Source organism: Babylonia areolata, chromosome 2 (genome assembly GCF_041734735.1).
Source record: "Babylonia areolata isolate BAREFJ2019XMU chromosome 2, ASM4173473v1, whole genome shotgun sequence".
NCBI classification, from domain to species: Eukaryota; Metazoa; Mollusca; class Gastropoda; order Neogastropoda; family Buccinidae; genus Babylonia; species Babylonia areolata.
In genome coordinates, this window is record NC_134877.1 from 8,907,620 (window position 1) to 8,920,670 (window position 13,051).

Here is a 13,051-nt window from a genome sequence, read left to right on the forward strand (position 1 = left end):
AAACTTTTATGAACTTGTATTAATTTACTGGTATTTATGCGCAGCTTAATAGTGCATTTGATTTTCTGTGTGTGTGTGTGTGTGTGTTTGTGTGTGTGTGTGTGTGTCACATGGAAAGAGATATTAAGTGAAATGACTATATATAAAAAACATGAGTGGCTGCCATGAGTGACTGGTCACTCACAAAAGTCAGGTGAGGTACAGTTAGCCAAATGCCTGTTTTATAGCCATGGATGACTGGTCACCAATGAAGTCTGCTGAGATAAGCAAAACGCCTTCATAAAAACCATGGGTGACTGGTCACCCATGAAGTCTGGAGAGGTACAGTAAGCTAAATGACTACATAAAAACCATGGCTGGCTGGTCACCCAAAGGCATTCCATGTGAGTTTCAACATGAGGTAGTAGTAGTAGTAGTATGCCTCCTTCGGTCATGGTTGACCATGGATAGAGTATACCCGACCTAATGTCTAACTGGGCTGTCTGCTTGGACCAAGCAGCGTCACCTGTGACTGTAGAGACCGATGCGAGAGAGACAGTCTGTTGCAGCGGTCACATGTGTAAGCTGATGCTGGTCTGTCGGCTGCCGTCCCTTTTCTGCCAACTTGCTTTTCTGCTGCAGCAGCTGACAGTTTGTCCTCACCAATCCGTAGTTGATTCTTGAGAGTGCTTCTCCATCTGTTGCGGTCATCTGCAAGGCCCTCCCAGGAATCAGTGTTGATCTCAAGTGCCTTTATGTCACGTTTGCAAACGTCTTTGTATCTCAGCTGTGGGCGGCTGATGCTTCTCTGCCCTGTGGCGAGCTCTCCATAAAGGATGTCTTTTGGGATATGACCATTTTCCATGCGGCGAACGTGGCCCAGCCAGTGCAGCCGACACTGTCTCAGCATGGTATACATGGTCGGGAGGCCAGCGCGAGTCAGGACTTCGGTGTTTGTCACCTTGTCTCGCCAGGAGATGCCGAGTATGCGCCGTAGGCTTCTCAGGTGGAAGGTACTGAGCCTTTTCTCCTGACGAGCATGTGTGGTCCACGCCTCACTGCCATACAGCAAGGTGCTGAGGACGCAGGTGTTGTATACAGCCATCCTTGTCTTCGTGGTCAGCTTGGGATTTGTCCACACTCTTGTGTGAGGCGGGCTAGCATTGTGGCTGCCTTCCCGATCCTCTTGTCGATCTCAGTATCAAGGGAGAGGTTGTCGGTGATGGTGGAACCAAGGTAAGTGAATTGATGGATGGCTTCAAGCTCATAGTCATCAATGGTGATGGCTGGTGGAGATGGCGTGTCTTGGCCTAGGACATTTGTCTTCTTGAGACTGATGGTCAGACCGAAATCTTTGCAGGCCTGGGAGAAGCGGTCCATTAGTGACTGCAAGTCCCGCTGGGTGTGGGTCACAACTGCGGCATCGTCAGCAAAGAGCATGTCTCTGATGAGGGCTTCGCGGACTTTTGTCCTTGCTCTGAGGCGGGCGAGATTGAAGAGCCTGCCATCTGATCTGGTCCGCAGGTAGATCCCTTCTTGCGCTGTGCTGAACGCATGTCTCAGGAGAAGAGCAAAGAAGATTCCAAACAGGGTGGGGGCAAGGACACAGCCTTGTTTGACACCGCTGCGTATGTCGAAGGGCTTGGAGAGGTTACCATTAAACTGACCGTCCCTTTCATATTAGAGTGGAAGGACTCAATCAAGCTGTGCAGTCTGGGGGAGCAGCTGATCTTTCAAAGAGCCCTGAAAAGGCCGTCTCTGCTGACCAGGTCAAAGGCCTTGGTGAGGTCAATGAATGCGACATACATGGGCATCCTCTGCTCTCTGCACTTCTCCTGGATTTGGTGAAGGGAGAAGATCATGTCTACCGTGGATCTCTCTGCTCGAAAAACGCACTGTGATTCCGGGTAAACGCGTTCGGCCAGTTTCTGCAGGCGAGTTAGGAGGACCCGAGCGTAGACTTTGCCTACAATGCTGAGAAGTGAGATGCCTCTGTAGTTGTTGCAGTCACTCCTTTCACCCTTGTTTTTGTAGAGTGTGATAATCTTGGCGTCCCTCATGTCCTGCGGTACAGCTCCCTCATTTCAGCACTGACAGAGGACTGTGTGCAGAGGATGCAGAAGAGTAGTCTAGCAGTGTTTAATGAGGTCTGGGGGAATTCCGTCACTGCCAGGTGCCTTGCCTAATGTCAGGCTGTTAATGGCCTTGCTGAGTTCGTCCTCAGTTGGCTCTGCGTCAAGTTCTTCCATGACCGGCATGCACTTGATGGCATCGAGGGCTGAGTTGGACACCATGTTTTCTGTGGAGTAATGGTCGGAGTAGTGTTCTGCCCATCTCTCCATCTGCTGGCTAGGATCGTTGATTACTTCCCCAGTGGAGGATCTGAGGGGGGCAGTCTTGCTCTGTGTTAGTCCCAGTGCCTTCTTGATGCCATCATACATCCCTCGGATGTTACCTCTTCCAGCAGCATTCTGTATCTCTTCGCTGAGCTCTGTCCAGTACTCATTTGCACATCGCCTGGCGTTAAACTGAACCTTATTCCTGGCGGCCCTGAGGATTTGCAGGTTCTTCTCACTGGGTGACCGTTTGTACTCAGTGAGTGCAGCGCGCTTGGCCTCAATACTGGGAGTCATCTCTGATGATTTGGCCTCAAACCAGTCGTGGGACTTCGCGGTTTTCTTCCCAAAGGTGGCCATAGCAATGCGGTGCATGGTGTCTCGTAGCGTTTCCCATCTTTCTGTGGCAGAGTCTCTGGGCTGCAATGCATCGAATTCTCTCTCAAAGGCCTCTGCCTCTGTTCTACAAGGTCTGGCTGAGACATCTTGCTGACGTCAATGCGAGAGTTCCCTTGTTTCTTTGAGCAGTGGAACTTCTTTGGTTGCAGTCTGATCTTGCAGCATACCAGGTATGACAGAGGTTAAACAAGAAGAATGGTAGAGTTTAACCCCAGCAATCAGCCCTCCACTCCAGCCCAAAGGTCTAGCATTTCTTATTTTCAGCTGAGCGATCAAAACCAACAGACTAACTGCACTATGAACTGGCCATTCAATACTGGAAAAAAAAATTGAAGCGGTTTCTTAAACTAAGCTGAGCTGATGCACTGACTAAAACAAGAAACAGCATATAATACAGATTTTAAGTACCATGAGGCTCAACATCACTTACCTTCCAAGTTCACTGACCCTTTCAGCCAAGTGCACAATTCACTGTACAGGTTTTAGCAGTTGTTAACTAAAGTTAGCAGCCCACAAAATTAGACAAGTCTACCTGATCTTCTTCCTCTATATTACCTTTATTGTGCAGGACGAAAATAAAACATTAAAAACAAAATTATGAATAAAAACAAGACACCAAAGTATGATTCCTACTGAATCAACCATCCACATTTCTGTAGAGAAAACACACTGAGACACATTAAAAAAACATGACATGGTCATAAACTCATTATCGTAGTGCTCAATATATGGTGCTAGTTGGGAAGTTTCAATATTATATTTAATGGCATACATATCTTTTATTGATGAAGTGATTATGAAAGGATAAATAGACCAGAATGTATGTTATCATCTGTGTGCTTAAAGAAAAAACAACCAACCAACCTATGTTAGTATGTATATCATTTGTTCTCAATGCCTATCACTTCACTTTACACAAAAGTCATAATCCTCTGCCATGTTTGTTTCAGTCTAAAAGTGGCAATAAGTTGCTTGCAAAGTTGGTTTTGTTGTTGTTGTTTTTTCAATTTTTTTTATAAAGCTTGTCAAGAGCAAGAAGCATTTGACACTGATGACTTTGTGCATGACAACTCGAGAAGCATGTATGTTCATTAAATAATGAATAGCCAATTACTGCCACAGTTGAAGTGAATCACACCTTGAATCGCCACTGAACAAGTTTCTAGTGAAATTCTATTAGCTCTTTTGATGTAATTTAGTCATGTACAAAGGTGTTTCGAGTACTGTGATGGGATTTGCACAACATTGCAGGCATCTAATTTTCTTCCCATACAATCATTGTCTTTGTGGTCTGACAACCTGATGGAGAGGGAGTGGAAGAGTTACTGCTGTTAGTGTCATCAGATTCTGTGAAGTGTGTTATCTTTTGTTCTTTTCTCTCATCAGTGTTTCAATTTTGATGCATGGAAATCAATGTAAGTTGCTTCCCTTTAACATATTTCTTGCTGGAATTCACTGCTTTTAAAATTTTACTTTTCTTTGGCAGGATATAAATACTGCCTGAAACAAGAAACCAGTCTCATCTGCTCTTGATAATCAAGTTGATTAGTGCTATTTCAATTATAAAATACCAGTCTAGGAAAACCCACTTCATTCATATGAACATACACATACAGTATAGATACCAACAGGCATAATTTTATGACTGGTTGCATGAAAATAAAAATTTCGAAATATCAAAACATTAAAATAACTCCTTTTTGGGGGGGTTTAAATTCATTACTTTCATCCATATACAGCATTTTCAAGAAGGCAATGGCTAGATGGCTTTTATCAATATCTGTCAGATTGCCTGGTTTGGTTTCTACACCATTTACAGCTGCTGAGAAAATACTAATGTTCAGTTAACCTGCCCTCTCACAGGCACAGACAACTGAAAAGGATCAAGTCTTGTCAAATGTGATTTCAGGGTGTATTTTCCTGCTAAAACAAAACGTAGAAATTCAAGCTACATTGCAATTTGACATATTTCCATGCACAACCAGATTAACAGCAATGCAAAATGTCCAGAACTTCTATGATTCTAACCTACATAATTAGTGGATATCTGTCCACATGAAACATCCTTTGAAGATTCAAAAATCTTAATTTTGCAACCCTCAAACTGGAGCATAATTATTGCATGGTGTCCATCATAGTGTCAGCATGACCTGAACAGTCCTATTGCTTAACAGATGGTAAACTTTTGCCCAAAATTTCCAAGCTGCCCAAGTGCGGTACAAGCCCCAAAGAGTCATCTAGGCTGGGAAGCAAAGCCTCTGGACTACAGTCCTGATCTTCATCAATGTATGGCAACGGTACATCTTCCATTGATGGAAGCTGGATAGAGTCAACATCCAGTTTTTCATAACTGAGATGCAAACTGGCTGGAAGGAAAATATCTGCACAGAGAGAGAAAAACAATTTGAGTCAGAAATTAGAGATAATTTGGTTCAACTGTACAAAAATTCTCATTAAGGAAAATCTAGTAAGGCAAAGAGTAAAAAAAAACTCCAGTTTAACAATTTCAACATACACTTTTTAAGAATTTAAAACATACCAGTATTATCTATCAGTATCCGTTACAGTTTTGAAATTCAAGTAAAAACTCCAGTTTAACAATTTCAACATACACTTTTTAAGAATTTAAAACATATCAGTATTACCCATCAGTATCCGTTACAGTTTCGAAATTCAAGATGTTCAGATTTAAAACATGTCTACCGATGAAAACAGTTGGAAAGAAAATAGTTTATGCCAACACAATTAACTCACATGTTAAGCACTGGAAAAACTGCTTTTTCTTTTTTCTTTGTCTTTTTTTTTAAGCTCCTAGACGTTCTTTGAAACAAACAAGACAAAAAAATATTCCCCTTGTAAAGTAAACAGCTAATTTTGCGAATTGTTAGTTTATATTATGACCAGTTCAATCCTTAAAATGCTGAATAACCAGTCCCACTCCCTCTCTGACTCCCACCCCACATCATGTTGCAAACATTTTCAACTAGGCTGTACCATTAAAAGCTGTTCAATACTGCACAGTTAAACTTGCAAGAATATTGAGTTCCATGTGTAGACATACCCTATGTAATGCTTTGTAAAGTTTGATTTAATAAAGGCAACACAGTGATGTGCCAATGTAGCCTTCTGATATACCCAAGTGTCAACATGTTCCAATACAGGTCTATCAAATGACAGTCTCCTTCAGACTAATCTTAACCCCAACAGTTTGATCTGGACACATTCAAATGCGAATGCAGAAACACTAACACATGAACTGATTTGTATGCAGCTACCTACCAATGAGCACACATGTTGATACATTCCAGTACAGATCTGTACATGTATTGTCAGTGTCAATCTCAAACTCAGTCTATTCTTAACATGAACTGTTAACAGTCAGGTCTGGACATCTGTACATGGAAACACCGACACATTGTCCCTGTCTCACTTCTAGGAATACATAGACACATGGTCTTATTGGAATAATTATGATCCCAACTGAAATATTCCCAAATGCTGACAGACAGACTGACAAACATACACTGGAAATGAACACCCATAACACCATAGCCCTTTCAGGCAAGCTTGACGTGATAAGCAATACTAGATAACCAAAATTAATTTTCTCATCACTTTCTTCATTCCCTTTCACATGTGATACATGTATTAAAGAATTTGAGCAATCAGATAAAAATGTGTATTTTACTGGAGAAAAACGGGTTTAAGGAAAAGTACATTTAGGCTAAGCCAAAAGTGCCCACCCATGCCCTCATTTGTGAGTGGGTACATGAGTCTCAGGGTGAAAGGAGTGTTATTTGTCACTCATCGATTTTATTTTTCAGTTCTGACGATACTGGCATACCATACCACCATGTTATTTTGTTGGTGCTCCACTTTTTCTGCTCCCATGAACAGAATAAAACAAGGACAGATAAGTAACTTTATTTTAAGGAAAAAAGTTTTTAAAAGTGCTTGTCAAATCAGAGATGTACAACACAAGTTTTAATAATAATATTAAATTATTATCATATTATTATTACTATGTTTTGTCATTTTGATGCAGTGAATATTCAGTTGACAGCATCAGTGTTAAAATTTACAGGACCAAATGGTTTGAACAGAAAGAGGTCCTGTTGATGAAAGACAGCAATTTATGCACAGTTTCAACTCTTATTTTCTTTTCAGAACAGACTAATAATAATAATAATAATAATGGATACTTATATAGCACACTATCCAGAAATCTGCTCTAGGTGCTTTACAAAAACGCTTTTGTTAACATAAAACATTACATCTACGTTACATACACACACCAAATTGTGACCACACACACACACACACACACACTGCATAATACATTTTAACATACATGTGCATCTAACAGCTACCCTAACACATGCGCACACATAGGCAGGCACAAACTTACATAAACACACGTACACACAATACACATTCATAAACATGCATGTAGTTATGTACACATACATATGTATACACACATAGTCAAGCACAGCTAACACAAAGGAAGTGGACCTGCCATAACTGACCTTATTGCTGAGGGAAAAGGTGAGTTTTGAGACGAGATTTAAAAGATGTGAGGGAATCAGAATGACGGAGGTTATCAGGGAGCTTGTTCCACGTCTTTGGCGATTGAAAAGAAAACGATCTGTGTCCATAGGTCTGTCTTCTGATGTGAGGTATCCTGAGAAGTCGAGTATCAGAGGAAGAACGGAGCTGGCGAGACGGGGTATAGATATGGAGAAGTTCAGAAAGATACTTGGGGTCAGATCCGTTGACTGCAGAAAAGAAATGAAATGAAATGAAATTATGGTGCTTAGAGCCTCGCCGACCACTAAGGCCATCTCAAGGCTATCGCCGCGTCAATTACTACTACAAGGCTAAAAAAAACAACCAATTAAAACGAGTCACCACTTCAAACTTTCCACTCCAAAGTTTAAAAAAAAACTTCCATAGTTTAAAACCTTCAAATCTGGTTAAAAAGGTTCACTTCTTTTAAGAAGTCCATCAGCGCCCACGGAGGGACATCACGAAACAAAGTCTTCAAAGAAACCGCCGTGTAATGTCTGCGTCTAACGTCATGCAGATCCCAACAGTCAAGGAGCACGTGTTTCACGGTGAGAGGCTCGTCACAGGGAACGCATCGAGGGGCCTCCTCCCCCTTCAACAAGTAAGAATGAGTAAAAAAAGTGTGCCCCGTACGCAGTCTGCACAGCACAGATTCCTCCTTTCTGTTCTTCACCCCCGAAGGGAGGGTCTCCCCCAGGTCCGGACGGATCTGGAAGAGCTTGTTGTCTATCTGGGTGTTCCATTTCTCTTGCCAAAGATCTTTAACGTAAGAATTGACCTTCCGCTTCATGTCTGTATAGGGTACCAAGGATCTGGACAATTCTTTCTTTACAGCGTTCCTGGCCAGCAGGTCCGCCCTTTCGTTACCACGAATGCCAACATGTCCGGGAACCCAGGCCAACACAACCTCGTATCCTTTCTTCGTTGCGAGAGTAAAAGTTTCATAAAATTCCAGCAGTTTGGGATGAGTGATATTCCTGCAGGCGATCGCCTCCAGGGCTGATAAGGAGTCGGAAAAGATCATGAATCTCTTCTGTTTGGAAGAGAGAACCATTTTTAACCCCAGGACCAGTGCAGTCAGTTCCGCGGTGTATACCGAGCTGTCAGACAGGATGTGTTCTGTTGAGGGCCGGTCAGGAAAGGCGGGACAGAACGCAGATGCGGCGACTCCGTCCTCTGACTTGGAACCGTCAGTGAAGATGCCTTGAAAGGTGGGGAATTTGTGGCACAGTTCCGAAAAGTAGGTTCTGTAGGCCAGAGAACTGGTGGTGTCCTTACGGTACGAGGCCAGATCAAAACGGACCTCAGGTGTTGTAAAGGTCCACGGGGGGCTGTCAGGGAACTTAGAGAAATCTGAGATGCCACCGACATCCAGATCGGCATTTTCCAAGTGCGGCTGAATGCGGAGTCCGAGAGGAGGTATGCAGTTTGGGTTGTCTGTAAATTTCTTATCGAAAGGGTTGTTGAATACAGCATCGTAAGCAGGGTTTGTAGGTTCCGAAAACAATTTCAAATAATAGTTCAGGGTCAGCTTCAGTCTGCGGTTGGAAAGAGGCGGTTCCCCCGCCTCTGCATACAGGCTGTGCACAGGGGTGGTGCGGAAAGCACCCAAGCTGAGACGGAGCCCTTGGTGGTGTACAGGGTCCAACAGTTTCAGGTAGGACGGTCTGGCCGAGCCGTATACAACACTTCCATAATCCAGTTTGGACCGGACCAGGGCTCTGTAGAGGTGCAAGAGAGTCCTCTTATCAGCACCCCAGTTCGTGTGTGCCACAACTCGGATGATGTTCAGGGCTTTTAGGCAAGATATTTTCAGCTGTTTAATGTGGCTGAGAAAATTCAGCTTCTGATCGAAGACGACCCCTAGAAATCTGGCTTCCTTGACCGCCGGGATGGTGGATGTTCCCAGACGGATTTCAGGGTCCTGATAGAATTGGCGAAAATTATGAAAGTGGATGCATTCAGTTTTGGAGGACGAAAATGTGAAGCCATTCTCCTCTGCCCAACACTGGATTTTGTTGACGCAGAGCTGAAGCCGTCGCTGGATGCTGGCGTACGTGCTGCCGGTTGCATATAAAGCAAAATCATCCACGAACAGCGAGCTGTCCGATCCTTTCTGAACGGATTGAACGATGTCATTAATTTTGATGCTGAACAGAGCAGGCGACAGGATGCTCCCCTGCGGGACACCCAGCTCCTGCTCGTGAATGTCGGACAGGGTGGTGCCGACTCTCACCTGGAATTGTCTGTCTTGTAAAAAATTGTGGATAAACTGAGGCAGGTGTCCTCGGAAGCCGAGCTTGTGCAAGTCGGAAAGAATACCAAATTTCCACGTGGTATCGTAAGCTTTCTCCAGGTCAAAAAATATGGCCACCACATGTTGTTTGTTGACGAAAGCATTTCTTATCGTGGTTTCCAGACGAACCAGATGGTCAACGGTAGAGCGATGCTTGCGGAAACCGCACTGTTCCTTCGCCAGAAGGCCGTCGGTCTCTAGTTTCCACATCAGTCTACCGTTGACCATCTTCTCCATCAGTTTGCAGACGCAGCTGGTCAGTGCAATTGGGCGGTAGTTGGAGGGGTTCGAGGGGTCTTTTCCCGGTTTCGGCAGCGGGATTATGAGGGCTTTCCGCCAGGAGGGTGGAAAGAAGCCTGTGACCCAGATGTGGTTATAAACTTTAAGCAGGGTGTCCAGACAGGTTTGGGGAAGGTGCTTTAGGAGTTTATAATGGACTTCGTCCATTCCTGGACAGGAATCCGTACAGGTCTGAAGGGCAGATTTAAGTTCGTTCATTGTGAAAGGAAGGTTGTAATTCTCTGTGTTGTCGGAAAAGAAGTTACATGGTGTTTTTTCTGACAGGTTTTTGGTTTTAAGAAAGCGAGCAGATTTGTTAGCAGATCTCGAGTTCTGTTCTATTGTGGAGGCAAGCAAATTGGCAACTGCTTTCTTCTCTGTGACCAGAGCGTCTGAAAGTTTAAGATGGTGGAAGGTCGGGCATGCGTTTTTGCCCTTAATTCTTTTTAAAACCCTCCACACTTTCTTCTTGGGTGTGTTGGAGGTTAAGGAAGAGCAGAAATCTCTCCAAGACTTCCTCTGGCTCTTTTTAAAAACATACCTGGCTTTCGCCCTCAGCTGTTGATGGGTTCGAACGCTATCGGACTCCGGTCTCCGAAAGACGCGTCGCTGCGCTCTCTTCCGAGACTTGCGGGCCTCCCGACATTCCGCGTTGAACCAGGGCGTTCTAGGGACCCGAGGCTTGGAGGTAGACGATGGGACTGCTGCTTTGGCGCAATCTAAAACGATCCGAGTCAGAGCATCAGCAGGGTCCTTGCTTTTCAATACTGTTTCTTCCTGCAGCTCAGCTCTTATCTTGGTGGTAAAAAAACTCCAGTCTGCTTTGTCGTAGTACAGGCGGTCAGGCAGAGAGTCACCTTCTCCATCTGTGGGGCGGAGGATGACAGGAAAGTGGTCACTCCCGTGCAGATCGTCGTGCACTTTCCACTCGTAGTCCAGGACCAACGATGGATCGCAGACCGACAGATCTAAACACGAGAGCTTTCCAGAGGACAGATGCAGGTAAGTAGGAGACTTGTCGTTAAGACAGCACAAGTCCATGTCAGAGAGAAGGTTTTCTAAGAGAAGACCTCGGGCCGATGTCATCTCACTTCCCCAGAGCGGGGAGTGTCCGTTGAAGTCGCCCAACAGTAAAAACGGACGTGGGAGCTGGTCGACCAGGTTCATGAGGTCCTGCCTCAGAACACGGACGGAAGGGGGAAGGTAGAGAGAGCAGACAGTGATGGTTTTCTCGAGCGTGACTCTGACTGCCACCGCCTGTAAAGGGGTCCTTAAAAGAACTGTACTGTATAAAAGGGACTTTCGAATAAAAAGAGCGACACCTCCCGTCAATCCCTCTTGCTTCGGTTGAGCGGGTTTAAAAACGGAGTTAAAACCAGAGAGAGATAAAACCTTGCCATCTCTTTGCAGAGTCTCCTGCAGTGCCAGCACTGAAGGTTTCAAAGCACGACAAAGCAGCTGGAGTTCCTGGAAGTTGGCATAGAATCCCCGGATATTCCAGTGGATCACTGCCATTAAAAAGGTTTTTTTTTAAAAAAATAAAGCAGCAGCCTATTCCATCGCTACCCCCTGCTCCTCCACTTGCGGTGGCTCAAGGTCCGCCAGGATGGAATATTTGTTCTTTGACATAAATTTTTCGGGTTCCGACCGGGTCGGAATATCCACCACCTCGGCCCCTCCCGATCCCGCCGTGGCCGCAGCCCTCCCCTCCTTGAGTTTTGGAGGTGCGGGGGGCTTCCGGCCACTTCCGCCAGCCCGAGGGCCAGGCAGACGAGAGGCGGGGCGAGGGGGCCGGGGGGTGGGGTGGGGCGGGAGGCGGACAACGTGCCTCCGCCCGAGGCTTTTCTCTCCCGCCCAGCAGCCCCTGAGGACTGCCGCGCAGGATGGGAAGGGGTGGACACAGCGCCTCCACCCAAGGCCAACGGTTCCGACGAGGCGGTTAAGTCGTCCGTCTGCGTTCCTGTGGACGTCGTCTGGACTGCGACGTCCACCGTCCCGGATCTGACGACAGAGGCATACGACGTCCTAGGCGACGCGGCCTCCACCTGTTTCCTTGCCTCAAAGAAGGAAATTTTCTGTTCTGTCTTGACTTTCTGAATTTGTTTTTCTTTCTTCCAGGCGGGGCAGTCCTTCGATGAGGACGGGTGGCCACCTCCGCAGTTCGCACACAGGGCTGCACTGACGCAATCGCCCTGGTGCGCCGCCTTCGAACAGGTGCCACACGCCTCTTCCTCCTTACATCTGTCTCTCACGTGTCCGAATTTTTGACACTTAAAGCATCTCAGAGGGGACGGTACGTACAGGCTGACATTAACTAGCAGGTATCCGACCCGAATGTCCTTGGGGACATCCGGGCAGCAGAAGGTGAGGAAGAAAGTGTTGGTCGGGACTCTGTCCGACCCCTTCCTCACCGTCACCCTGTACACATCGGTCACTCCCTGAGAGGACAGTTCGCTCTTGATCTCGGCCTCAGACACACCTTTCAACTCCGGGCATCTGATGACTCCCTTTGAGCAGTTGAGACCTTTGTGAGGGGAAATCTTCACTGCCCTATCCACGAAAGTGGTCGCCTTGAGAAGGAGCTGTGTCTGTCTTTTGGATTCTGTCTGTACTAAAAACGCTCCGCTCCTCAGCCTCTTGATGGATCTGAGCGATCCTGCCAGACACTGAAAGCCCTTCTGGACAGCGAAGGGGCTGAGAGCTGACAAGGGCTTGTCGTCATCAGCGCCCTCCATCACTAGCCACGATGGCCAAAAACCAGAGGTCTCGACGACCTCCGACTCAGAGTCTGAGTCGTCCGTTCCCTGTCGTCGTCTTTTTCCGAGTTTGGGGGGGTGTATTTGTTTAGGATTCATGTTGAAAGGAAAATGTGAATTCATCCCTCCCTTACCCACCCACCATGGGGTCCAACTTAGGGGCCAGGGTCAAGGGAACACCAGCTTGACCCCTTCCAGGTTTCGGGAGGGATATACAACCAGCAGCCCAGCTCCAACGTGCTCCCCCCCGATCATGCCCAGCTCCCGGGGACAGAGAACCGAGCACTACGGGGGTTATCTTCGCTAGCCTCTAAACTGCCAGTCTTGACCCAGCCCCACGAAGGGGTAGCCGATTGACACACACGGGCCAATGTGTGCCGCCTGTCTTAGGAGAGGTCCGAGCCAAAGGGATGTGTTGTGAGCAGCGTGCTCTCTCA

At 46.1% G+C, this 13,051-nt stretch overlaps 1 protein-coding gene across 1 annotated transcript in view; it reads right to left on the minus strand.

Annotated features, from left to right (window-relative positions):
• Positions 1-3,249: 3,249 nt before the first annotated feature.
• The window catches only part of LOC143278934 (uncharacterized), a 57,306-nt gene continuing 47,504 nt past the window's right edge, over positions 3,250-13,051 (minus strand). The window contains exon 6 of the mRNA XM_076583312.1: positions 3,250-5,095. Coding sequence (XP_076439427.1) covers positions 4,875-5,095 — 221 coding nt within the window. The 3' untranslated portion in view covers positions 3,250-4,874. The remainder of the gene's footprint in view (positions 5,096-13,051) is intronic.